At 51.8% G+C, this 26,452-nt stretch overlaps 1 protein-coding gene across 2 annotated transcripts in view; it reads left to right on the top strand.

The window, feature by feature from the left end:
* The window catches only part of LOC143170399 (protein CEPU-1), a 367,739-nt gene that overhangs the window by 7,252 nt on the left and 334,035 nt on the right, over nt 1–26,452 (top strand). Inside the window, exon 1 of one of the 2 annotated variants that reach the window (XM_076358667.1) lies at nt 1,505–1,648. The exons of the other annotated variant lie outside the window; for it this stretch is intronic. Within the exon in view, the coding sequence (XP_076214782.1) occupies nt 1,573–1,648 (76 nt within the window). The 5' untranslated portion in view covers nt 1,505–1,572. Of the gene's footprint in view, nt 1–1,504; nt 1,649–26,452 lie in introns of those variants that run through there. 2 annotated transcript variants of the gene reach the window in all.

Raw genomic sequence — 26,452 nt, 5'->3', positions numbered from 1 at the left:
TTCCCTGGCTGCCAACTTTTGACGTGCCAATCGTTATTGTGAGACCTGTCGATGGGACTTCAGGAGAGGGACTGGCGCCTGTGGTTTGTCACTGTTCTTCAGCAGAACGGCTGGCCCAGATCTGACTTGGAGACCTCCTGGGCAGCAGCGATAGAGAGGAGAGAAAAACAGCTGGATTTTCCAAGAATTTGCAGCCAAATCTTCTTCTGAATTGCAAAGTGAACAGCTCAGGTTTTGGAAGCCTCTGAGAAGGGGATAAATACAAAAAGCCAGGCTATGTCTTTTTTTTCTTTGTCATTTTTCTGCCTATAATGTTTCAAGGGGCTGTGAGTCACCTCGAGCAGCAAAATGAGATATCCTTACCACCAATGAAAATAATGAATATTTAACAAGATACTACTTATTTGGGTTGTGTCAAAGAGGAGCCTCGGGTTTCGGTGCCTCTAATATTCTCCGTATTGGACAAAGGCTGAAAAAAGTAAGGTCTTCAGGACCTTGTGTACATAGGCATGTTGGCGTCATGCTCTTGACGTTGGGTTGTGGTATGGACAGACGTCGTGGTTTTAGGTATCTTGAGTTGGAGAAAGGTCTGTCTTGTTTCTGTTGTTGTGAAATAGGCACCAGAAATTGGCACGGGGCGAGGAGTTTAAGTAACGGGAGCGAGTTTGAACCGGAGCAGGGTGCAAGCGGCCCAGGTGCTGCTCAGAGCAGTAAGATGGTCTCGGTGTGAGGAATCTGAGTGTGGTTACAGCACAGGAGAGGGGAAAAAAAAAAAAGCCTTGATCTGGAATAAAATTAGATTCATGCTACAAACTGAAGAGTTATTCCCTATCAAATTTGCTTTTAGAGCAATTTCCATATAGCACTTAGCCCTGGAGGAGGAAGAGGCTGGTTCGGAGGGCGCTGGGGCTCTCCCCCCGCGGACACCAGCCCCCCCCCCCCCCCCGAAAGCAGAGGCAGGCGCTACGGGTGCACCTTTTCCTTGGGGGGGGGTGGTGGTGGTGGTGGGGGGTGCCTCCCTCCCATCATCACGCAGGCGGTGAAACTGAGTCACGGCCCCGCTGCAGTCACCCCGGGGGAGGTGTGTGTGTGGGGGTGTCACCCCCCCCCCTTTTCCCCGGCGGGGAAGGGCAGTGCCGGGCTGGGGGCGGCGGGGGAGCCCCCCGGTGAGGATGCCGGGGGGGGGGGGGTGGAGTGGGGGGTGCGGATGCCGGGGCGGGGGGGGGGGGGCCCGCAGCCAATGAGTGCGGCGCGGGGGAGGGCTGCCTGCGCGGCCGGCGGCGTGTTGCAGCCGGGCGGCGTGTGCGGGCCGGAGCGGCGGGCACGGCAGCGCCTGTCCCTCGCACCTTGCCACCCCTTCCGACCCCCCCCTTTCCCCCCCCTTTTTTTTTTTATTTTTGGGGTTGTTTTTTTCCCTCCCTCACCCTGCGGTGCATTTTTCCCCCCCCTCCCTTCCTCCCCCCCCCCCCCTCCCTTCCTGCGCTTTGCTCTGGGAAACGCTGGATTTTAAACCTCTCCCCGCCAGGCAGTGAGTGGGGAAGGAGGGGAGAGAAACGCAGCCCGCGGTGAAACATGGCCCAGGCGAAAATGCACCACCCCGTCTCTTGGGTGATCTTCGCCGGGATGGCCGCTCTCCTCCTCTCCCAAGGTAGGGCCGGGCGGGGATGCTGCGGGGGATGCAGCCGGGGCGTGCGGAGGGTGCGCGGCCCCACGGCAGCACCCTCCGTGGGGGGGGGGGGGGTGGCGGTGGGGGTGGAGTGAGGAGCCCCCAAAGCGGGGGCAGAGCTGGGAGAGGGTCCCTAGCCCGCTGCTAAGTTGCGGGGGGGGGGGGTGCGGATGCGGGGACGGCACGGCGGCGTCTCCCAATTCGTGCTCCCTCCCCCGGCGCGCCGGACTGCGGGGGAACTTCTCCCATGGTGCAGCACCCCCCGTGCTGATTTTTTTTTTGGGGGGAGGGGGAGCCGGTGTCGAATGACCCTGCCATGTCAACTTAGTTCCCGCAGAAGCAATGCATCCAACAGGCTGGGGGGGGGGGGTGTCGGGGCCCCTTTGTGCTGCGCCGCCCCCCCTCCCCCCCCCCCCTTTGCATTGCCGGACCCGGCTGCAAGGTCGTCCCAAAAACTCGGTGTAGCCCCGGCTCCTGCCCGCCCCCGCCGGGCTGGGGAGTTGGCAAGTCCTCGTCTAGCCTGTCCCGGGCGAGCACGGCTTTCCCCCCCCCCTCCCGGGGGATGGTGCTTGGGGGGGGGGGGGGGGGGCTGTGCAAGGGGGAAAAAACCCAAAAAACCCCGAGCGAAAAGCAAGGGGAGAAGGGGGGGAAAGGAGGAGGCAGGAGCCAGCCCCATCTGGCCGGGAGCGCCGAGCCTGTCAGCTTGCGTTAGTCTCCTCGCAGCCATCTGGAGGGGCTGTGGGAGCGGGGTTACCTCCGTGGGAGGAGAGGACGGGGCCGCATCCTGCAGATCCCCAGCGGAGCTCGGGCTGGGAAGGGCAAACGAGCCCGGGGGCTGCATTGCACCGTGCCCGGGATGCGGCCAGCCCCATCGCGGATGGTACCCGGGGGAGCAGCGGGGTTTTGCGGGGGATGCAGGCACCCCTGGGGGGAAGGATGCACCCTCCTTCTGCATGGGGAAAGGGAGAGAAGCCAACAGCTGGAGGCAGCTACCTCTGCGCTGCCCCAGTGCCCACCGAGGGCTAGGGACAGGGTTTGGGTACCTGCGTGCCCGAATTAGCCCTGCCTAGTCCCCCCCCCTTCAGCCGGGGTGCTCTGCAGCAGGACTCCGGTGGGGTGTGAAACCCCTGTCTGCGTGGGGCAGGGGGCTGCCTGCTCTGGGGGCCACTGTGTGCCGGTGGAGCGGGGGGAGATGGCCAGCTGCCATCTCTGCTCAAACTTCTCTCGCCTGGGCAAGCTGGGCCCGTTCTTGCAGAGAGCCACCCCTGCCATATCGACCGGCACGGGCTGCTTAGCATGCACATCACATGCCAAGGCATTTCTCCTCTTTGCCTTCCCCTCTCTCTCCCTTCTCAAGCTCTCTCCTTCTCCCAGGGTTGCTGCTTCCCGCTCGTGCTGCTTGGGATGCTGGCATCCCTGCACCCCTGGCTCCCGAGGGGGGGGGGGGTGTCCTGGGGATGGGAGCCCTGGCCCCCTTGGCTGCTGCCTCCGCAGGGAGCCCAGGCAGGGTGGTGGAGGGCTGGGGCTCCCCAGGACGGGGGCCTTTCCCCTCATTTCGCCTGCCTAGAATTTGTGCTTTCTTTTATTTATTTTTTTAATGCTTGCTTTTGGCTCCTGACTTGGCTTCCTTGCAGTCTTACTCCCTACCTCCGGTCATCTCTCATGCTTCCTCTCCCTGCTCCCATCAAAGCTTACAGATCAGAAAGTAGTTGGTTGGTTTTTAAAATATTTTTTTTTTGTTATTCTCCTTGGCAGCAGAGCGGTGGGGAGGAATGCGCTGCCTCCCCCAGCAAAAATCTCCTGAGCCCCCTGCTTTACAGGAGTCTGATGTGGGTGCCAGAAGTCCCTGAGTCACTGCTGGGGTGGGAGGAAGCAGGGAGCCGTGCTGCACCGTGGTCCAGGGGGACCCAGGGCAGAGCTGTGGGGTGCTGGGCAAAGCATTGCACAGGGCAGCATTCGGCAGCAAAAGGTTTGGGTCTTTTTTTGGGCTGGGAGATGTTGGGTATGCGGGGTTGTTGGAGGGAAGGAGTCCCCCGGGAGGTTTTCTTGCATAATTGTATTTAAGAGAGTCATTAAAAAAAAACACCCAGCAAAAATAATTTTGCTTTTCAGCAAAAACTTTCTAAGGGGGTTTTGAGAAATTGGGGGTTATTCATCCCCAAAGGTAGTAATATATAGGTATGCACGCATTGCCAAATATCAGCAGTATGGTGCTGCTGCTTTATGAACTCTTCTGATATTCACAGTCTTTTTCTGAATTTTTAACTTTTCTCTTTCTCATATACAAAAGTGGAGCTGGCTTGTGTTTGAAAATGCGAAAACTATTGTCATGCAGGAAAACTGTTTTGTGCAAATCTACAACCTATATAGCTCAAGAGATCCGTGCTGCCCTCTGCAGCAGTTTATCAATACTCCAGGTCATTTGCCTGTTTACAGCCAAACAAACAATAAGAAAAGTGGTTTGTGAGGATGCTTGAGAGTAAAGTGGAGTGTGAAGTGGGATAATTCGTAAGTGCTCGACTGTCTACGTTAGTGCAGGCATCCATAGGTCCTCCAAGTTTTGTGGATTTGCTGTTGGGTTTTTTGGAAACTGCCCCTGAAACGGGAGCCGTTGAGCATCGTGTCCGTTAGGAAGGAGCCCTCTGAGCCCTGAAATGCCCGGCGTGGTTTTGTGCACAGTGCTGCTGCCGTTCCCAAGGGAGCTGTTGACTACCGGGTGTTGGTGCTAGAGAGCAAGGCTGGGGCGCTTGCTTGGATGCTGCATCCCCATGGGAATGAGATGCAGGTGCCCATCGCATCAGCAGGTGGGAAGGGCAGAGCTGGCCAAAGGTCCAGCCCAGGGGTTGCAGAAAGGAGCTGGGAAGAGGGAGGCTACGGAGGGCTGGGATAGCCCCGGGCATCGGGAAATGAGTGGCTGTTTGGCAACACAGCTCTCATTGTGTTTGCTGGCTTTTTTTTTTCCTGCATGATTTTTAAATAGCGGCATTGAGTATCTAGAGCGTGTTGAAGGACTCAGCAGCAGCGTTTTTCTCTTCCCTCTTTCCATGTTTCAAAGTAGAGAGATGGTCTGGCGTGTGCCCGGTGTCCCTGACTCGCACCCACCTGGATTTCTTGAGGAAGAGGAGGGCTTGAGCAAAAATCCCACCCCAGCACTTGGGAGCGGAAGAGAGAAGAAAACTCTTCACTCAACCATGTGTAAAAGGATTAGCCAGGCTAAAAGGTCACAGAAGATTTAGCTGGGCCTTTAGCATCAGTAAGCCAAGAATTATGGGAGTTTGATTTACAAATTAGCATAAAGACCTCATTCTAATGAGGATACAAGCTGAAAAAGGTATGTAAAATAATAGCATATGTCAACATCATAACACGGAGCGTTTCTCATCCGAAAGAATTATTCGCTCCATCGATGTGGCTGGGTTGTGGGTAACTCCCGAACCAAAGCGCGGGCTACGCTCGTGTGCGATGAAGAGGCTGGATCTGGCCCGGAGACACGTCTATGGGGGGGGGAGCGGCCAGCTGCTTCCCCTCGGGAAGGGCAGGATTTGGGAGCATGGGTCGGGGCTGTGCATCCCGGGAGGACTTCTTCTTCGCAGAGGTGGGAGGTGAAACCTCTCGGCAGTTTGCGCAAGAAGGTGATTGCGCTAATGAATGTGTATAAGGAAAAATTACGCGTATTGACATCTTTCTGTGAGTACCCGGATTTATTGTTCCCCGGGGAAAATATTAGATGTGGCTTCGTGGTGGTTAATAATTACCGTGCAGGTCAATAAAATGTGATATTCAGCCCAACAGCAGAAAACAGCTATTTAATAGGTAATAACAGTAATAATCAATACCTACATGATTAGATAACCCAGTTATATGTAGTACATAAAAGGAGGGGAATGCGCTCTGGTTCTTCAATGGCCTGATTTGGAGCGTTGCTGGGCATCTGTCATTCTTGTTGATTTTAACCGAAGCTGTAAGGAGGTATCCAGCACCTCTGGAAATCAGGCCACCGCATGGGATTAATTGGCACGTTTTTTAAGACACAGCAGAGTAAACAGGAACCCAAGCAGACCTTTGCCATTGGAAAGATGCTTTTGAAAGCAGGCTGCGTTGCGCGAAAACGTGGGATGGCTCCTAAAATGCTGGGTTGGCGCTTGGGGTCTTGGTTTGGTCGGTGGCTTTGCTGCGGGCGCTCTGTGCAGCGTTGGCCGTGGGGTTTTTCATGCGTGGGGTGTCGCTGCTTCCCTGGGAGCATCCCTCCACTGATCTGGTCAGGCAGTGGTGGGCTGGCAGAATACGGCGAGGAGTAAACTTGTTGTGGTTGCTCTACGCTGCGTAGATGGAGAGATGTCTATCAAAAGAGTTGTCGTTTGTAATGAGGTGCCTTATGGCGTGGTGTGATGGGGAACACGTGCTGGAGTTGGCTCATGCTGTAGCTACAATAGCTTTAGGAGCCCCGGTTGTGGAGTAGGGATGTGCGAGGTCCCATACGCACCGCCACGCTTTTCAGGACATGCAGTTGCTTACTGTTCTTAAAATGCAGGGGTGAAGAAGGTGGCTGTGGTTATCTACGGTGGGATACGTGAGGAGGCGATGAAGCAGACGTGGGCTGCATGGCCAAGGAGGTGTGGGACTGGTCAGCTGTCCCCACGTTTGGGATGGGACTCGCTGACCGGTCAAGAGGAGGTGAATATGAGTCTGAGAAGCAGAGAAGATCAGGGGGTAGCTGTGAGCTTGGAAAAAACCTCCTCTGGTAAAACTGAACTTCTGAAGCATCATGGGGACCGTCCTTGTTTACAAGACTTGGTGGTGCTGGGTGCTCCGGAGGCTGCAACCAGTTTTGGGATGTCCTAGTGCTTAGCAAAAACTACTTTTTCTCTATCCATGTAGGCATTTTGACCATCGTAGTAACCCTGGCTTATGGTTTTTCTGTTTTCCTCTTGTGCCAACCCTGACTTGTGCGTGAGACGAATGCGTTCAATATTGGAAGTGTCTGCTTCATGTATTTTTTTTCTTGCTGCTTCTGCTAAAAAATATCTGTTTTTTTGATCCTCCCCCCATTTTATTTTTTTCCCTGGGGGAAAAAATTGATCAGTTGACAGATCTAGGTCAAGTTAGTGAGCAGGGCTTGCTGTTTTCTGTGATAAATGGGGGTGCAGGTGGAGGGGGAGAGCTCACCAGCCTGCTTCCCAGGCACCTTGCAGTCAGGCAGCGGAGGTGGGCTCCAGCCTTCCTCCGCAGCCTGTGAAGCACTGGATGGGGAGTATCTTTCTGGCCACGGGGATCAGGGGAAAAAAAAAAAACCCTCCTTTGCTTCTGTCTTTCCTTCTCAAACTTCAACAGTGGCAGGAGAGGGCAAAATTTTCTTTGCTTGTTCCACAGTTGAATGGATGCCTTACTAGAGAAAAGCTTTAAAGAGTACGTAGGATTTTTTTGCAGTGTTACTGGTAGCGCTCCTTCGATGCGCAGTGGCAAATCTCCTGTTAGATTCAGTGGGACCCAAGCATGATCCGTCTCAGATGTTCATGGCCAAGGCCTGCAGCTGCCTTGGAGCTGCAACTTGGACTTGGAGTTGAGCTCTTGGTTTCAAATAGGGGCCAAAATGAGCAAGGTGCCAGACTTTGGAATTCTGTAGTGGAAGTCCAAGCCATACTGCCGTCTCCCATCTTCAGCCTGCACCTCTGCACATTGGTATTTCCATGCCTTTGGTAGCTTTTTTGGCGGGGGGGGGAATAATTGCAAAGGATGAGCTCTTTGTCACTGCATCCCAGCTGGGGCACCCTAATCCCAGTGGTCTCCAGCCCTTTTGTGGGTGCCGGTGCATCCTCCAGGCATTGCACGCCCCGTGCTCCCAGCACGTTTGGAGCTGTGGCTGCTAGCCCCCGGGGAGCTAGCCATCTCCTTCCTCCTTCCCGAAGCACACACCTTGCTCTTGGTTAATAATAAATCAGAGGTGCTGCCTTCGCCTTCGTGCTCTGTTATCTCCCGCCAAGAAGGATATCATGGATTTTTGATGCGCTTACAGTTAATATGTCCAGTGCTGAAAGCTGTTGTAAATTAATTGACCCCTTGACCCCCTTGTCCTGTTGACTGTTCCCACTAAAGACAGTGTTCAGTTCTTGGCATCTTCCCACCCCCCCCCCGCTTTCCCTTCCTCCGACTCCTCCACCTCCCGCATGCTTTGCTTACTAATCAGGGGGAGCTGGAAAAGGCCCTCTGAGCAGGGCTTCATGCAGCCGAGGAGCCGCGGCTCCGAAACGCTTTGTAGCAGCTGTGCGGGGAAGCCAGGATCCCGGGGACCCAATGTGCATAAATTACCGGTGGTTGGCGTTATTTCCTTTAAAGCACCGGGGAGGCGGTGATGGAAGCTGGCACGGCATCCTCCGCCTTCCCACGGGGACAGAGCCATGTAGCTGCTGCCAGGCTAAAAAGTCAGGGTGCAGCACTGAGGACCTTCTGGAGGTGGGTGGACCCCAGCATCAGTGGGGTGCGAGGGTGCTCAGCACCTTGCGTGAGGGCACCTCTGTCCATCTAGCGAGCTGTGGCTCGTGCCGAGCGCTTACTTTTGGAGCCGTGGTGGGTCTGGCTTGCAGGGAGGATGGGAGCGGGCGCTCAGCAGGGGTTTGGTGGGAAGGAGCAGAAAAAGATGGTGTGAGCCTGGAGGTCCTGGACTGGGACGCGGGTCCCGAGTTCACGTCCTTTGCCAATCCTGCAGCGATTTGGACTCATTGCACGGTCCTTCTCCTTCCTCACTTGGCCACGTGCTCCATAAGGATACCAGCCATCTCTCCCCTCTTGTGTCTGCTTCTGGCTAACCTGTATTTGCCTTGAAAAACGGGGTCTCTTCCCCCCCCGCTATGTAACTGTACATCACTGAGCGCGGGGAAACCCTGATTTAGCTTGGAAAGGAGCTTGTGACGCTCAGCTTGCGTGGCCGGTTCGTGTCCTCCCGTGACTCGCGATGGGAGACGGCAGCTGCTGAGAAAGAAGAAATCCCCCAGGAAATCGTGTCGTAGAAGAAATCCCCCAGGAAATCGTGTTGTATTAGTAAATGAAGCAGAGTGGTTTTTTTTTTACTTATTCCAAAGCAGAATGAAATAGAACCGTTGCAAATTCCCAGTGAAAGTAAATTCTGGGAAAAATGGAAGTGGTTTTGTTCTGCTTCGGAGCTTGCAGAAGCTTTATGTACAAAGTTGTGAAGTGATTTCAAACAAAAAAAAAAGATCCGAAGGCTGCATTCCAGCGGTATCAAAAGAGCCTGGAGTCTCAAGCCTTGTTACTTTTCTTATTGTGATTTCTTCAAAACAGATCCTCTGCTAATGTTTTGATTTTGCCAGAAATGGCATTCTTGATTTAAAGAACTGGTTTGAAAGCCAAATCTGACCTGCCTCGTTGGAAGCGTGACAAGCACTTGAAGCGACGCAAGGTTCCTTAATGCTGTAATATTATCTCGCCCTTTAAGTGGGCTTTTTCCCCCCCTTCTGTGGGAGTTATCTGGTGAATAGCACTAAGTTCCTGGGTTGGTTTGGTTGTTTTCTAGCTTTATTCCCTTTCTGCAGGACAGATGGTATTTATAGATCAGAGGGTGCCTGCGTGGAGACTTTTTTTTTTTTGCGAAGTCAATTCCCAAAGCCAGCACCGGGGTTTTTGATAGCGGGCCAAGGGGAAGGCGAGCGGCAGGGCCGGCTGGCAAGAGGTGAATTTGGATTTAGCCTGAGTGACATCTCTCTTAATGAAGCCCTTTCTGGAAGGAGGCTGGAGGGGAGCGGGATCCATTAGAGGCCGGGGTAGCAGCGAAGCCAAAGCCGCCTTGTCATTGAAGACAACGTTTAAAAGCTTGTATTATTTATTGTTTACCTTTTGTGCCACTTTTCTGCACGTCAGTGCTTCCCATTGTACGTTTTGGGCTTCAAAACCTGACATCACATTAGCAGCCAGCTCCAAAGCCCCCAAATAATGCATAAACTATGATTATTCCTTCTGATCCACTTGTGTTTATGTAAATGGCTGGAAAAGCGGTTTTCAGCTTATTTCAGAAGCTTAAGGGATTCATACCAAGCCTATTATTGAAAAATCAGAAAGGGAAAAGCAACTTCTGAGACAAGGAATTAGCAACTCAATGTCAGTGTGTGTACTGCTGGCTGTACGGGATCCGGCTGTATCACAGACGGGAATTCCCCCGGGATTCAAAAATCAAACACGTGGCAACAGGTTGTCGGGCTTTGCGGGGAGGGGGGGACTCGAAGGAGGTTTGCAGTTAATCCAGAGGGGCGAGGGTCCGGGGTGGGAGGCTGGAGAGGGAGCTGGGGTGTGAACTGTCAGTGGTGCTGGTGTTGGCGGTCGGGTTTTTTTGGCCGATGGTGTGCAGGGAGCGTCACTGGCTGCAAAAGCCACCAGCCGCTTGGCTGGTAACCCCGGCTCTGTATCCCTTGCACGTGTGGGTGCATGCCGGGAAGGGGCTGGCGGTGCTCAGGAGCACCTCTATGTCCCTGGTGTGGCTGTCCCTGCCATGTGCAAGCTTTTTCCCCTCTGTCCCAGGAGAGATGGGGGCAGATGCAAATCCTCTTTGGGGCACCGGCCCCTTCCAGCCAGCCCCGCAGCATCTCGTCCCTCCTCTCCTGCTGCTTTTTTTTTTTTCCCCCTGGTTTGGTCCCTTTCCCCCTTCCTTATGTTAATTTCCCACCTGAGCACCAAGTACTTTATAAATAGCAAATCTGAAATGAATTTCCTAGCAGCAATCATTATCTCCCTCGACAGCCATTAAACATTCACACAAGCAGAGCAAAATGACAAAGGGGATTGATTTTTACAGTATGTTGGGGGGAGGTAGGAGAAAGGAAATATGTTGACAAGGCTTCCCCCCCCCACTCTCCCCTCCCTTTCAGATCCTTGATCTTGAGGAATTCAAAATCACCCAGCGACTCCTTTTTAAGATGAGGTTGGAAAGGGGGTGGGAGAGCGCAAAGTTGGAAATAAATAAAATAAAATGAAAAAATAAAAAGCCCTCTTCCCTTTTTCAGCCCCTGCAAGCCTCGCTCCGATCTGTTGGCTGTGTGTGACTGGTAAACATGAAGTTAGTTATGTGGCCCCAGCTGTTGAGATGAATATGTCAGAGTTAATGCCTCCAAAGATGGAGGGGTGGGCTGGAGGGGGTGTGAGGGGGGCCCAATCTCCGCAGCCTTCTCAGCAGAATAAATGTGTTGATGCAATAGTTGGGAGCCGTCGAGCTGCTGCTGTATGAGGCACTGTAGCTGAAAATTTAACTTTGATTTCAATTTTCATATTTGTCAGCAATAATTAGATTCAAGAAATGTTTTTGCCGCTGTTCTAAAATACTAATAAGTAGGAGCCTTTGTAGTATGGCTAATGGAGTCTTTTTTTTTTTTTTCCTAGTGGGCTAGAAAAATTCCATTAAAGGGAAAAGTCATACTATATTACCGTGCTTCAACATGCCTTGACTTTGCTGCCGCAGGAATAGCTGTGCTGGGAGACAGCGGTCCTTGCTTGGAACTGCGGGGATGGTGCCCGGGTATGGGGCTGGCATCCCACGGTCGTGATCTGATGGGGCTTCCAGGGGAGGGCTGGTGGAGGGCACCCCCCCCATGCCTGGCTAGGGTGGGGGGGGCGTGGGTGACGCTCTTCGGGGCGGCTGGAGGCTTTCGAAGCGCTCGTGAGATGATATTGCGGCAGTAGCCTGGCTCTCGTCCAGCCCTGCTCGCTTTGGCAGTTGTTTTTGGTATTGCAAATTCCCTGTGGGGTTTAAAGCCTTGGATGAATTTGGGGGGGGGGGGGGTGTCTCCCCTTGCAGGCTCTGTCAAAGGCAGAAAGCCCCTTCTCCCCCTCCCTGCCTTGCTGCGTGGATTTCCCTGATGGCGTGTGCCAGGTTTTATCCCAGAGCAACGCCAGAAAGGAAAGTGATATTAAATTTGCTGGCGATATGCACAGCAAATGGGGAAGCTCTAAGTTGTGTCATTCTCGAGTTACTTCAGCCTATTAAGCAAACAAAAGCACTTGTGGAGTGAGAAATGGAAATGGCCAATGTGGCCCGATTAATCCTGGATGTACAATTCCATTAATAAGCCAGCTTTTAATAGGTGGCTTTTTCCAGGAGCTGCTGGGACTAAAAAATTGATGTATTCACTGTAACTGTATTGCAACTAATAGGATATGAAGAAAATTGTATGGAGAACCTGTTCCTTCACCACCGTTTTCCAATCGGTTGAAATAACGCTTCCCCCTGGAAGAGCCCAGCGAGGTGATGAGACTTAAGTCTAAATAGAAACAGGAATATTTTTCATTTCAGTGGAGGTGATTTTTGGCTTGTGCTTTTGCTTCTCCATAGAACAGGCGGAAGCCGACACAGCAGTTTGCAGAGGTACCAGAGAAAATGGGGATCCTGATCCCAATGGAAATGCCCCGTGGCTGGATACTGGGGCTGCTGTCCCGGGCTGGGCGATGGGATGCGGCTGCCGATGCAGAGAGCTATACTGGGTCTGGGAGCCTCCAGGCTCCCTCTTGAGAGCTAAGGGGGGGGTGGTTCTGGGTGCCCGGGCACGGGGCTGCCCCTCTGGCATCATCACCTGGAGCCTTTTGTTCTCTTCGTTGGCAGTGAGAGGGGCCTTCGCCCTCTGCAGTCGATGGATTCACTGGGAGAGCTCATTAATGAGCCTGAGGTCCTCACTCCATTCATCCCCTGTATTTATTCAGAGCCACGATCCCAGGGCTCTGACAGTTTGCTGATGCTCTCTTTGCGACGCACTCCTGCCTTCATACCGCTGCAAAAACTCACGTCCTGCCTTGCAGAGCAAACGTACCTTGGTGGCTGCGGCTCTGGGTCCCCGTGGTATTCGGAGGGGGATTTGGGCTTTTATTGGTGAGCATCTCTCCGAGGGCTCTTGCAAGAGCAGCGCAGCTGCCGGGAGCATGGCCACGCCGTTGGTATGGCGCTGCAAATCCCAGGCAGGCTGGGGTGGATCAGCACATCTGAGGCAGTGCACAGCAGTGCCCCGGGATGCACATCTCCGTAATATCCATGCGATTGTGCAATAACGCACGCGAAAGCGAAGGAGAGGTCAACTGCAAGAGCTGACTGATTCAAAATCCAGGCGGCCCCCGATTATTGCAGCCGTTGCTTTGCTAATGGGCTGGGGGATTTGGAGAAGTTTGCAGCCACTTTTTTGTCTGTTCGTCACTGCTGGCCACTGGTTCGGGGTTGTTTGTTTTTTTCACTCTCCCTATTTGTATGCATGCTCTGACCCTTCTTTGGTAGCAGGCTAGAGAGTAAATATAAAGGGGGGGGGGGGAAGCCAAGGCACAGTTCAGCTCAAATCCCTGAGGAAACAGATGTGATTGCCTTACAGAAATGGCTCCAATAAGGCCAGAAAGGAATATTGCTTTTATAGCGTTTGGGATATAGAACACTTAGAAAATGTGATTGACTGGCAGGGCCTAATTTATCATTTACCCATTTCTCTCTCTTTCTCTCTCCATCCTCGTATCCACCCGAACGCGGAAGCATGCTCAGATGGACTCGTTTCCACTTTTTTTGCTTTCTGTCTCTCTCCTGTGCATAACACACATGCAAACCCGTATTTCCTTGCACGCCAAGCTGTGTGCGTGCACACGCAGGCACGTGTTCCCCTGTGCTCCTGACACCTTGTCCCTCCGCCTGTGTCATGGATTTATCATCATTCTGCTAAGCACTCGAACTCCTGTGGCTATTTATAATTAATGCTCAGAAACCTGCCAATCCATTTAATGACACTAGGAGGTCATGGCCTCCCTTATAGCTTCCCATTAATCATCATTAGAACAGTTCTGGGTTTTTTACATTCTTTTAAAATGTTAATTCACCTTTATAATGCTCCTTTCAGCTTTGAGTGTAAAGAGAGACTCTGTAGTGACTCCAGACTGTCTTGCAAGTGTGTGCCGGTGAAAGGCGCGGTGGGACAATTGCACTTGATAAAGTCTCTTGGATGTCTCCCGCTGGAATGACTTACACTCTCAAACTCTGCAAGATGGGATTTCTTCACTGCCCTCTGCTGCCTGCTCCTCGCAGTGATGCTGGCACGGCTCCCTCCCTCCTGGCTCCATCTCTCGGGTACCACCGAGCCCCTCGCGATCGCTCCCTACCTGCAGAGACCCATGCACCGCTGGGAACCACGCAGCCAGCAGTTCCCGGAGGGGAACAAGCTCATCGATCCCGGTGCAGAGCTTGTGAGGGCCATGTGTGCTCTGCCAGGTTGTGCTCGGGCACGTCTTTGCTGGGCAAACTTGCTTTGGCATAAGGTGAGCTCAAGCGTAGCTTGGTTTTATGGGGTTGTGGTGGTTGCATCCCCTCGGGGTGTTGGTTTGGGTGGGGCGTCAAACTCATCCCTCGTGAAAGCTAATGAAAATCCCGGTTCCTAGAGGGCAGGGCTGCTCGCAGTGGTCAGTCCATCTCCTTCTCCTTCCTGCTGCCACCCTGGAAGCGGGAAAGGCCGAGCCCTTTCCCTGTGTCCCAAAGCACCCACTGTCATCGTCGCAGCCCCACATCCTCTGGGAGCCGACGCGACGGCACAGCAGAGGGGGCTTAGCAGAGATGTCAGGCAGCAGCTCGGAGGAAGGAAAGCTCCGGGTGCAATCTGGTAGCCTCTGGCAAGCAACAGCTCTTCTTAAATAGCCCTTTCTCGGCTTGCTGTCGGAAGTAATCATCCCCTGTCTGAAGTCAGTCTGTGCTCGCCATTACCAGGAATGGGTCCGAAGCGGTGCATGCCCCATCCGGATTCTGGTTTTGATCCTTTCGGGGAGGGGTCCCCGGTGTGGTGGTGCACGGCTTTGCAGCAGAGATTTGCTGCAACGCATGGAGCCGTGTGAGCTGCTTTTCTGATGGCAGAGCTCCTGGAGACTTTTCATAGCCCTGCGTAATAAACCTGCAACGCATCCCGTGACTCTCGCTTCACGATCACCCGTTGCTCAGCAAGGTGGGGTGAGGCAGCCCCCACATCCACCCCCTGTGGTGGGAGGCAGCTGCACATAGGCTTGAGGTGGGCGAAGGTTCGTGCCGGCCCCTCTTTTCAGGTGAAACGGGATCGCTCCTGCTCCTTTGGGGAGTTCTGGTCTTGGTGAGAGCCGAGCCCAGCCCCATTTCTCTGAGTAAATACACCAGCAGCATTTGGCTTAATGAACTGTGGCTTTTAATAAATGGCTCTTATCTTGCTGAAGTGCTGCTAAATTGTCAGGATTTAAAATTAGCTTAATAGATTTGCGGGTGATGTTTTATTCACTGGTTAGTTGGAAAGAGACAGAGAGAGGGGGAGAGATGGCTCCACCCAATTCTTCCTGAATTATACAAGAGTTATTTATTTGTTTGGGCCGAAGGGGAAATGTTCTGGATTAATGTGCGATGCCTCAGCACCTGACTTAATGAGAATTTAGAGACCTATCCCAAACTGATAGTCTCCAATTAATCACTTAGTGGCCCCTCTGCTTTGCTGTCTCCGGAATATATTTTCCAAAGTGGTAGTTGGGTTGCGGTACCCACTGCTGCCTGCCTGGAGAGGGGCACGAGGACGGACTAGGGAGGTTTTTGAGTGCTGTGGTGGCTTACAGGACCGCTTCTTGCAGCTTTGCTCCGTGTCGGTGTTGAAGTAGCGCCCGCGTATCTCTCTCTGTGCCACGTGCGTACCTGTGCAACTTGTATTCTTGAGCACAAAGTTGAGCTGGTCCCTGCTCAGCTTCTGATGCATCCCGTGAACTTGCATGAGCCGCTTTCTGCCTTTTGGCAATGCAGAGCCAGTTGTGATCCTGTTGACAGTTTGGAGACATATGGAGAATCAAGGCAGAACAGTGTTTTATAATAGAGTAATACAGGATCTGGTTGGGATGAAAGATGCCAGGGAAATGTCAATCACTATCATTATCCTAACAAACTGCTGTACCTGCAGAGATAATAATAATATTTAGCAATTATATAGCACCTAACAAGCTCAAACAGCACAGACGGTAGCTAATTAAATCTCCCAAGACTTCCTTTGGGTGGATGCTCTCGTAAGAGTGTGGACCGGTGTGTTTTGCGTGAAGTTAAATGCACTTCTCCCCCATTTCACAGGTAGGGAAAGGTAGCGATCCTGCTGAAAATCCTCAGTAAGGGTGAGCCTGAGCTCGGGAGCGGGCTCGCAGCGAGGGCAGCGGGCAGTCTTGGCACGGCATTGTGCTGTTGGCTCCATTTGCAAGAGCGTTGTGTGGCCTTGACCAAGTGACCCAGGTGGCCAAAGGTGCTCGGATGCTGAACGCCTCGATGTGCTCGTTGCTTGTCCTTTCTGAAATTGGGGAGAGTTTGGGTGCTGGGCACCCGAAGGAGGACCCCACCAGCATCCCTTGGTGAAGCAGAGGTGGTGGTACAGATGGTTTGTAGTGCTGGGTGGTCAGCGGTGCGTATTCTCCCTTGCCCTGGCTTGTTGGGCTGCTGCTGTTCCCCCCCCCCCCCCCCCCGGTTCATCATTCCCCTGCCCAACCTGCATCCCTCTTGTCTGAGCTGCATCCTGAGAAAGCTTTTCTGGAAGGTGATGCTTCCCAACCAATGTCCCAGGTTTGGCCGGGGCATCCAAGATCACAGCGATTGAAAGCAAGACTTTCAGCTTTTTTTCCCCATTTGTGGTGTTCTCACCTTGCCCTTTCAGGAAAGCAGGAGGTGAAACGATACGTGGCTGCTTGGATCCAGCCGGGATCCTCGACCCCTGCCCAGCAGTGCGCTACTCCAGCCCGGGGAGGCAGCGGTCTCCCTGTGACTTTGTGAAGGTCAGCGTTTGTGTCTGAAGTGGGGCTGGTAGTAGCAATGCACGATGCACAGTGTCAGCCATAAAGGAAGTATTGTATATAAAAGATAAGTTTTCTCCTTTCTTGTGGCAGAGGAACAAGGCGCCGGGTTCATTTAGCATTCATAAAGTCTTGCTTTGGAGACGCCTTTAAGTACTGCTGAGGGAGACTTGAAGGAGCGCGTTTGAGAGTCAAATGCACATCTCCTTGGGCTCTCCTTTCATCTGCTTTAAAAAACACAATCTTTTTTTTTTTTAATCTTTTTTTTCCCCCCTCTGTAAAAATACTAATCTTCTCCAACAGCAGCAGACACCCAGGGTGCAGGCGCTCAGCAATTAGTTCAGTGAACAGAATAAGCGAGGAGCAGAGGGAAGGGGAGACTCAGCCAAGTACCGGGAGGACGGCGAACTGCAGCCTGCTAATTAGGAGGCAGCACAGCACGGCGTGGGGGGACGGCGCCTGGTTAATTCAGGTGCAAAGCCGCTAAGTCGCCATGCGTGTTGTCTGCCCGGGTGGCAACGCGCTCGCCGGGATGCCCAAGTCCTCAGGGATGCTGGGTTGACCTTTGGCAGGGAGGAGCACCTAGCAGGGAATTTGGGTCTTGGTCTGGATCCGAAACCAAGTGGCGAAAGAGCCCAGGGAGGATGAGGTGAGGACGAAGCATGCGGTTTGGCTAGACTTACAACCTAGCAAGCGTATTCCCAACTCTAAGCTGGCCACGAGTCTCTGTTGGGAGAAACACGTGGAGCTTTTGGCTTGAGTCCTCTCTGGATGCTCGGCCAATGCGGGCAGAGGAGTGGCCAACCTCCAAAGGCTGGGCTTTCCCAGCAGAGAGTCATCGTGTTGGACTCCATGTCGGCATGGAAATTCAACAGGCGATTCCTCTTGTCATCGGAGGAGCTGAGACAGAAGGAGCAAGTGTGGAGAGAGAAGAAAGCAACAAGGTCATCCAGCCTTCTTCAGATTGTGAAGAGCCAGCTTCACGAGAAGTGTCAGATGGGCAGAAGTTCAGCTCAGCCACTTCTTTTGGCTGAAACTTTTCTCGTCCTTGAAATCTCTCTCCTCCGCTCTTCACTTGAGGGAAGGGAATTTATTGCAATGAAATATGTTGTCTTGTGGCTCTTTATGAAAACAGCACATGTCACTGCCCCTATTTCCTGGAGCCAAAAGGGGTGGCTGGATTTCAAAAAGAAAGGGACTGGATGATTTCATTATTGCTAACAACTGTTCCCACCAAGATAAGGACAGTCTAATCACATTCGCTGTGCGGAAGTACCAAGGGAGCCAAAAGGGAATGTTTCCATTTGATTTTCTGCGTTGTCTTCTGTGTTTTGGTTATCTTTGGTACCGTGCAGTGCCAGAAGCAGGCTGCGAGGCTAAATGGGCTTGGGGGGCAGTCAAGGCAGCGATACGTGGGGGCGTGTTAGGGTTATCAGGGCCCTGGTGTCCCAGATTGGAGATGCTCTGCCAGCAGCAGCCTTCGTCCAACCATGATCAGGTTGGACGCATAAATCCATGCATCAGCATGGATTTATTTCCATTGACTGTCTGCGGTCAGGGCTTGAGCTCCACTGTCCCAAACTCCTTGGGCGAAGTCTGAACCAATGATGGAGGCTCAGCACTGAGCAGAGGGGTAGTTTTTCCGCCTCTTCTTCTGGGGGGATGTACAAATAAAGAGAAAAGCGTCACCCCCTGCATAAAAAAAAAAAAATGGGAGCTTGCTGCCAGTAGGTCTGCTCTTCTTAATTACCTTTTGCAGACTCCCTCTGCAGATACCCCTGAGAACCCATCCGTAGCTGAAAATTACCTCCGCGGTGAGCACGCTCCATCTTGTACTGCTAAGAGGTGATGCTGACCGTAGTGCAACCCAGGTAGAGCCAATTTGGCTCGTAACTGCCTGCCCAAGAGAAGGTGAGGCCTGGGGGAGGAGAGTAGAGCCAAGAGGTGGAGGGGGCAAGCTTCAGCTGTGCCCTCTGACGTGTTTTTCTGCCTACCCGGAGTCGAGCTGCCACGTGTCCCCACTGAAAAGCTTTGTGTCGCAGGGAAGGAACTCTCTAGGCTTTGATTTGCCTTGTAGCAAGAGATGATGTTATTGTCTCATCCTTTAATGATTTGAGGACGGAGTATTTTTCACATCAATTTATCTATCTTGGTAGCCCTGATTCTGCTCTTGCGCTGCTGGCGGGTGGACGGCGTAAAAATCAGTGCAAGTGCAAGCGAAGGGGATGAAGTAACTCAGTCTTCCTCCTCACCCTCTCCGTGGTCGCATGCCCTTGGCACTTAGGAGCTCTGTGAAGGCATTAATTGATCGGTCCCATTAGCACAGTTGGCGAGGAGTTGTCATTTGGCGAGTAAAGTGGGGTGCTGTCTTCTGGAGCAGAGGGTCACCGATCCAGGTCCCAGCAGCGACCACCCAAAGAGAAAAGATGACTTATAATTACGTTTGTAATTGAAAGTGATTAATGGTAGCAAAAGAACTTCAAGCGATTTCTTGTAATTAAATACTAATTTTAATTCCTTTGCAGTGCTGAGCACCATATTTGCTTTACTGGTGATATTTATGGCTGCGCCTTAGCACAGTTTAATATCTTAAAAATACATGCGAAGTGTTTAACACTTTTTTATAATTGGGTAAACAAGTAAATATCAATTAACTTGTTTACTTTGTGTCTGTAATTAGCAATTATTATTTCATATTTTTGAGGATCTCTATTCTGGAGGATTTGTGGCTTTGAGTGGAAGCAGAGGAGAGGAACCCTTGATTGCTCCCAAGCCAGGGGAGTCCTGGTCTCTGCTCCAGGCTGCTCTAGCTGCAAAAAAAATGAGCTAGGAGAAGGAGGCAGCGATCACATCTGCAGTGGTTCAGGCTCAGAGGGCATCAAGGCCAAGTTTTGAGCCTGCTGGCAGCAAAGCCTCTTGTGAGGTGCAAGAGGAAGGGAGTTTTCTGTGCGCGGCAGATGCTCGCTGGCTGTTGCTTGGTCTTGAAGAACAGAAGTGTCACAAAATCAGCTGCTTCTGCCAGGTTTTTGCTGTCTGTAAGTGACAGCTTTCAAACTCAGCTGCTGCTTGTGATGCTGCGTGTCAAGGGATGCTCGGGGCTGCCCTCCCTCTCCCCTTGTTCCAGCTGCCAACTTCATCTCCTCCCCGACGCTCTTTGGGGAAGGCATTTCCCCTGCCGATGCGTGCCGTAGCCTTGGCTGAACCTTCGGGGATATATTTGCAGAATTTAATATTTCATTCTTAATACTATCATTGTATTTATTTGGATTTGAATTTTGACATGGCATACAGGGCACGCCAGCGTGGTTTGGGGTTTGACCGTCGACAGGGAGCTGATGGGTGCTGTTTTGGGTGGCTGTACCTGGGTGCAAGCATTGGGGGGTCACCGAACTGGGCAGGATTCCCATCCTGGGGAGCGTGGGGTACGGCAGAGACCTGCCAGTGCCCAGGGAGAGTCACAGTGATCTGCTCTAACTGAAAATATCATTAAGCCTGGGTTTGTTCATCGCCCGTACCAGCTGTATGGCTCTTTTTCAAGCACTGTAGGATGAGTGTTATATGCCTAGATGTGCTCGGGTCCTTCCTGCGCTCTGACAAAGTTGTTTTCGGATGAGCCAGACTGGGAATCTGTTTCCCAAAAACTTGGTCCCGCTCACATAGCAACACACTGGGCCCGAAAGCACTTGATGGAAGTCATGTCTCTTCCTCACCAGTTCCTTGATTCCTTGTTAATGCTTTTCATTCCCTCTTGCTGCTTGAGAGAGCTGATCGTCTGATTAAATTAAGACAGACACAAAAGCAGCTGGCCTGCCAAAGCCTAGGATTTTATTAAAAATAATATTGTTTACAGAGTTCTCTCCTTTTATGGCGCATATAAAGCAGTGTGTTCCACCCGAGCAGCCGGCAGGCTCGCTGCAATTTACCCGGGAAGAGATGGAAAGACATTAAACCTTGTCTTGATGGGGAGCAGGGAGGGCATGGGGGAGAGGGAGGTTGGGGATAAGAGACAGAGCGTAGCTGTGACAGCAAATGAGAGGGAAGGAAATGCAGGGAAAAGGGAAGGATGGTTCCCTGTTCCCCACCTCCCCTTCTCCCCTCACTTACCTGTGCTGAAGTGAAGCATTCAAAAAGGAGAGAGATCGTGGAAGGGAGGAGATAAACTAGGCCAAAGAGCTTCAGCTGGGGACGCAGCCTCCACCCGAGCGAGGAGGAGAGCTGCTTGCCCTCGTTGCAATGTTCAGGAGCCCTTCCCGGGCTATCCGTGCTGGTGGAAAGGCTCCTCGACTCTGTTCTCAGCTCGTGTTGAGGTCTTGCAGATGCTTTTGCGAGCCCTCGGGCAGCGGGGCAAGTCAGTGCTGGGAGCCCTGGCTCCTGTCCACCCAAGCGCCCCAGCCTACCAAGACCTCACCAAAGAGTCCTCGTGGTTTGTAAATCATTTATTTGTAGTTTATTTGCACTTCAAAGGTCTGCCAGGGGCAAAGGGGAGGGCGTGCTGGGTACGGCGTGCAGCAATGGGTCATGGCATGGGGAGCTGGCAGTGAAGTTGAGGAGAGACGAAGAGGTTTTTCCAAGGTCACAGAAGCAGCTTGACACAGCACCCAAACTTGACCCAGTGCCCCCACCTCCAACACACCCTTGCGCTGGCTAAAATGGGTTCGTGGCTTGCTTTGGGAGGCGCGGAGGAGCCTTGCTAATACCTCGCTGCAGGAGTGCCCTGCCTCTGCTTTGCTTTCTCTCTTCTTTCTGTGTCGTCTTCTGTTTGTTTGTTTGATTTGGTTCCAAATAATTAATGGTAAAAACCCATGGCTAATGGTTTGAATGAAGGATGGATGGGTACTTTAATTAACTTGTGAAAGGATTATACACTTATGTTTTTGGTCTCCCTGACCCCAGCTGAAGCAACAAGGCTTGAACATCCCCGCGTTTTGAGGGAGCCAAGTGCCGCCTGAACATGAAAGCGTGCTGAGGAGGGGGGGATCAGCTGAAGGTCCTCTGGGTAAAGCCACTCAGGCTGAGCTGGGAGAATGCAACTGGGATCCTGATTGTAGTTAGCGCACGGGGGTCACTCTTCTTCCCTTTGTGGATGGAACCCTGGGAGAAACATCTCCCACCCCGTTTCCTTGGACCGCTGAGCCCCAGTGTGCTCGTCACGGTGGGCACCTTCTCATGGCTGTTTGCGTGCTGGTTTTGACACCTTAAAGGGGTTCGGTGCTGGTGAGGGAGGTATCCCGTGGGCTGTACAGAGACTTTAGGGATTGAATAGGCTTGAGCCCTATTTCGGGCTAATACATGTGAAATTTGGACTGAACGTGGGCTATCTGCCTCTTCTTTAGAAGACAGTTATCACACGAGCTTCTGAGGTCTAGCATGAGAAGAGATGCCATTTCACTTTCTACCCTAAACCAGGCAAAATTCAGTCATTGAGTCGGGTTGGGATTAAGCTCAGCCCACCAGGCTTGGTGAACTGAAACTGCCGAGCTCCCCTGTGCAGGAGGACTTCTGCAAAGCCAGGAGGCGAGGGGATTGCTAGACAGAAGAGGGGTTGGAGGTGGCCCTGGGTCGCTCCTTGCTAGCCTGTAGGCACGCTGAAGCTTGATGGGTGTCAAAACCTGTATCGATTCCTCAACCTGAAGAGAGTGAAAGGTTTGGGGCTATAGCAACAGGCGCTCCAGCCTTTGCAGCTCAACAGGTTGCCGCCTCGTTGGTTATTTGCGTCTAGAGAATCGCTGAGTAAGACACTGGGAAAATCTTTGAAGAAAAGCGCTGAGCCTCCTGTTGTCCTCCCAGCCCTTCCACGCACCGTTCCTCCCAGCCTATCCCCAAAGCTAACTCCTCCCGATGACTTCTCTGCTTTTTAGGACAGTGCGAAGAGATGAAAGGCGTCTCCTGCATGGACATCTTAATAAGCAAATGAAATCGAGACCCAATTCCAGCAGGATTGGTGAGGGAGCAGGACTTTTGCAGCTCCTCTGCTGCATGGTTCAGAAAGTTGGGACCGGGCAGGGTCAAATAATTTTCTGAATGAGTCAAAAGTGCTTTGAATATCTACGAGAGGGAGGGGGCCGTAGCTTGCATCATGCCACTGAGTCACCAGGCAATTTCCCATCCCTCCCTGTGCAAAACACTCCAGGTGGGAGCTTCAGCATTGCTGCTTAAAACAAGGCTGATTGGGCTGTTTCTGTCATGGAAAATGCATGAGAAAATGAATTTCCATGCTGTATTTTGGATCAAAACCCGTTTTTACTCTAAACAAGGCCTTTCTGGCCTTCTTTCAGTAGTGGTATCTGGTGAGGAATCCTCCTCACTTATCAGTCCCCCAGCAAGCCACTCTGATTGCTAATCTGCCTTATTATGTTTTTAAATGCACTTTAATGTTTTAGTTTTAGTGACTTTTTTTTTAAGGCCAAACTCGAGCTTCTGAAGTGCGTACCTCTCACTTCAGTGGCAGCCTTTCACATTTATCCCGAGGCATAACATGGTCCTTACGCTGTTTGAAATTAGATGCACTGATTAGAGCATCTCTCAGCCACCGCCGCCGTTCTGCACCTCAAAGGACGGCTCGGAGAAGAGGCTGGAAGTTGGAGCTGGGAGTATTTATGCACTCAGCGTGTGATTTCTTGGGACTTCACGCTGCTTGTAGCTCTCTTCAAGTGACCTGGAAATAGGCGTCTGCTTGTAGGTCATGAGATGCCTTGGTGGTGGTGTTGATGTGTTTGGTGGGAGGTCTGTGATGTGCATGGGTCGTACCCGTCAGGATATGTATGATTAAGCCAGAGAGGAGAGATGAACGCACAGGGTCAGTTGGAGTTCTTGCTTTTGCCCTGTTTTTTTTCTTTTTTTTTTGTAGCAAGAATGGTAAAATACTGAACAAGTCACTGAAAACGGTTGCACCTGATATTCTAGGCTGAGAGTGCTTCTGGCTCAGGTATTTAGTATTTCCAGTTCCAGCAGCAACCTAAAATCTGCCATGCGTGCTCGGAGGTGCTCAGCACCCGTTGCAATAGGGTGCAAACGTCTGAGAGTGCTGTCTGGCAGTCAGAAACGTGTGCCTGGAGTGCTGTCTGAAGCCTGGTTAGGCTGCTGCTCTGACTGTAATCGCTCCTTGGAGAAATGTCCCTTTGTTTAACAAGAGCTAAGCGTTGGGTTAAGGATTTTGTTAAGGGAATTCATTTGGTTGTTTTGAGGGGGGTTTTTTGGTGTGTTTTCCTTATTTCTACCACCTTGGTGTGGTCTTGGGGAAATCGTATGTGCCATGGGGAGGAGGCGTGATGGAGAGGAGGGATGTTGCAGATGTGGGTTTGAGCTGATGACGATGGTACTTGGAGGTGCAGGATCTGCGTGGGGCTTGGCAGAGGGGCAATCACAAGTTCTGGCAACGACATGTTTTGCTCTTAGAAATACTTTTCCTTCTCTAAATGTTTTCTCACAGTGGGTGAAACTTAATTATGTCAGCCCTTCAGATAGGGAAACCGAGCCCCCCGGGGGAAGGAGGACGTGTTTCACGGAGCTGGCTGGCTTCAGGAGCCACTGGTCCCGTTCGGCTTGGGTGATGGGGGCCTGTCTGGGAGGTAGGGCTGTGCCCAGAGGTCTGGCCTGGGGTCTCGCTCGCCTCGGGGCAGGTGGTGTGATCTAAGTCAGCTTGGAGACAGGTACTGACCCACCACGATAACCTTTCAGCCTTCAAATCTTTGCAAAATGGATAAAAGTCCATCTGCACTCCGAGGTGCAGCCTTGAAATGAGGGCGATTAAAACACTGTGGTGCTGGGGGATATGGAAATATGTTGGATATCTCTATTGAATTCAAGCCAGCAGCCACCCTGCTCTTAATGACCAGCCCTTGCTGTCTCTCCAGGTAGGAGCAATATTTCTCTGAACTGGTTTAGCTGCTTCAGTTTCTAAAGATGGACAGAAAACCTGGTCTGATTGAGTTGCCTCGGGAAACTTTCAGTGCTTCTGTCAGTCAGTGTCTGAGACTTAGCTGTCATTTTTGGCTGAGCTTTTTCAATCCTCCCCTTGTCAGAACGCTTGAGTGGTGTGAGAGAGGGGACAAATGATTAACGGGATGATGGGCTGAGATGGGTGGGATGCCTCTAGTCAAAGCCAATGTTCCTACACGAACAGTGGCAGCACCATGTCCAGGGGGACGAGCTGGGGGTGAGTAGAGAGGAGAGGCTACGAGAACTCTATCCAGTGAAGTGGCTTGTCCCTGGAAATAAAACATGAATAAGTAATCTGGATAAATAATGGAGCTGTCTGAACTGTAACAATAAAGAATCAAAGCGCTGAGTGTGGCTTGCTGTGATTTGTAGGGTCACGCTGTCTGGACGGTGGAGCCCTTGCTCCTACTGGTGAGCAGGTGCTTGCAGATGGATCTCATTGATGTTGCAGAGATTAGTTGTGCAGCGGTCGCTTGCCAGCAGGAAGAAATGGTTTCGTGGTCCAGTCCATTGTTACGCTGCTGCAACGCGTTTGTGAAACCTGAAAGCTTGCTGTGTCTTAGTCTGCTGCTGAATAACCTCTGTAGGATTACAAAACCGTAGAGCTAGGTGGGATCCCAGCTGATGTCGTCCTGGAGTGGAGTTGGGCACACGTGGGACATCCTTCATGGGCAACTGAGCTGCTCTTTGGTGACGGGGGTGGTGTAGCTTCCTGGAGACCTTCTGCAAGGGTTTCATGAACCTGAGTGAAAGTTATTCCAAGTACCCAGCCAAAATGTTCTCTGCAGCAAATTAGGCTGTTTCCTTCTTCTGCCTCTTCGAAGGGATATGGCAAATAATTATTCACCGCTTCCTTCATATGCTATTTACGTATGGGAAGAGTGCTGTCATGTCTTAATCTCTTCTCGTAGTGACAAAGCAAACCCTGGCGTCTTTCATCTTTCTCTAGATTTGTCTGCATCTCTCACCAATTTCATTGCTATTCCGTGGACTCGCCCCCACTTGTCCATGGCTCGGATGCGCAATCAGTTGCATTGCGTCAGTTAGATGTGTCTTGCACTGTGGCAAATGCAGTTTAGATTGATCTGAAAAAGAAAGGGAACCTCCACCTGCGGGTTCGGCGGAGCCAGATGTGCTGCGGAGGAAGACGACACGGTTAGTGCAGGTCAGCGGGTGGGTGCTAACGTGTTAAGCCACAGTGACTTAACCTTTAGCTTTCTGAAAGCGTGATGTCCGCATCGGGATGAAGTACTGCAGCTGAGGCCTTGAATTAAACCAAGTGGAGCAAAATAATTCGCCTTTGTCCTTCTTACAATGCTCATGTTAACGTAAGACTTGTCAGCTTTTGTAGCCTGGTTGATTCCTTCGTAGTTTGTGGTCTGCTGTAACACCCCGGTCCTCTTCTGCGCATGGTTCCCTAGTTGTTTTACCTCCTTTTTATATGTGTGTTTGATTTTTTTTTTTTTCCTCCTCTGCAAGTGTGTCGCATCATGCTTGTCCATATTGGGTTTCCTATTGCTCGATTCCGGAGTTGATTTGTGGTTCTGGTCCTACTCTCGGAGCCCTTCCAGCCCCTCTCCTCCTAGCTTGGCATCATCTACAAACTTTAATAAGCGTGCTCCTGGATCCGTAATGCAAGCTGTTAAATGCAAATGTTGGAGAGAGCGGGGCTCAGGACGGGCCCCAGAGGAATCCCACTGTAGGTTGCCCTCCTAGCTTGGTTGTAAATAATAGATAAGTGCTTTTTGAGAGCGCTTTGTCAACAGGCTGTTATCCCTCCTCCCCTCTGCCCCCAGCCTCCGCGATTACATCCAGACCGTGTTTCCTCAACTTTCCTCGGAGGGTGCCGTGTGGGACCGGCATCAGAAGCCTTATTAAAGTCAAGGTATATCACGTCTACAGCTTTCCTCTTATCCACCAAGTCTAGTTATCCTGTCACGGAGGAAATTAGGTTGGTTTGACATGATCTGTTCTTGACAAACTCATGTTGGTGGTGGTTCTGGTGGCTCTTTTTTTCCCCTCACTTTATTAAATTCCTGGGACTTACAAGCTGTGATAGTTTCA

Source organism: Aptenodytes patagonicus, chromosome 23, assembly GCF_965638725.1.
Source record: "Aptenodytes patagonicus chromosome 23, bAptPat1.pri.cur, whole genome shotgun sequence".
In the NCBI taxonomy this organism is placed as follows: Eukaryota; Metazoa; Chordata; class Aves; order Sphenisciformes; family Spheniscidae; genus Aptenodytes; species Aptenodytes patagonicus.
Note: the sequence above shows the minus strand (reverse complement) of the source record. Positions and strands in the feature narration are given on the sequence as shown.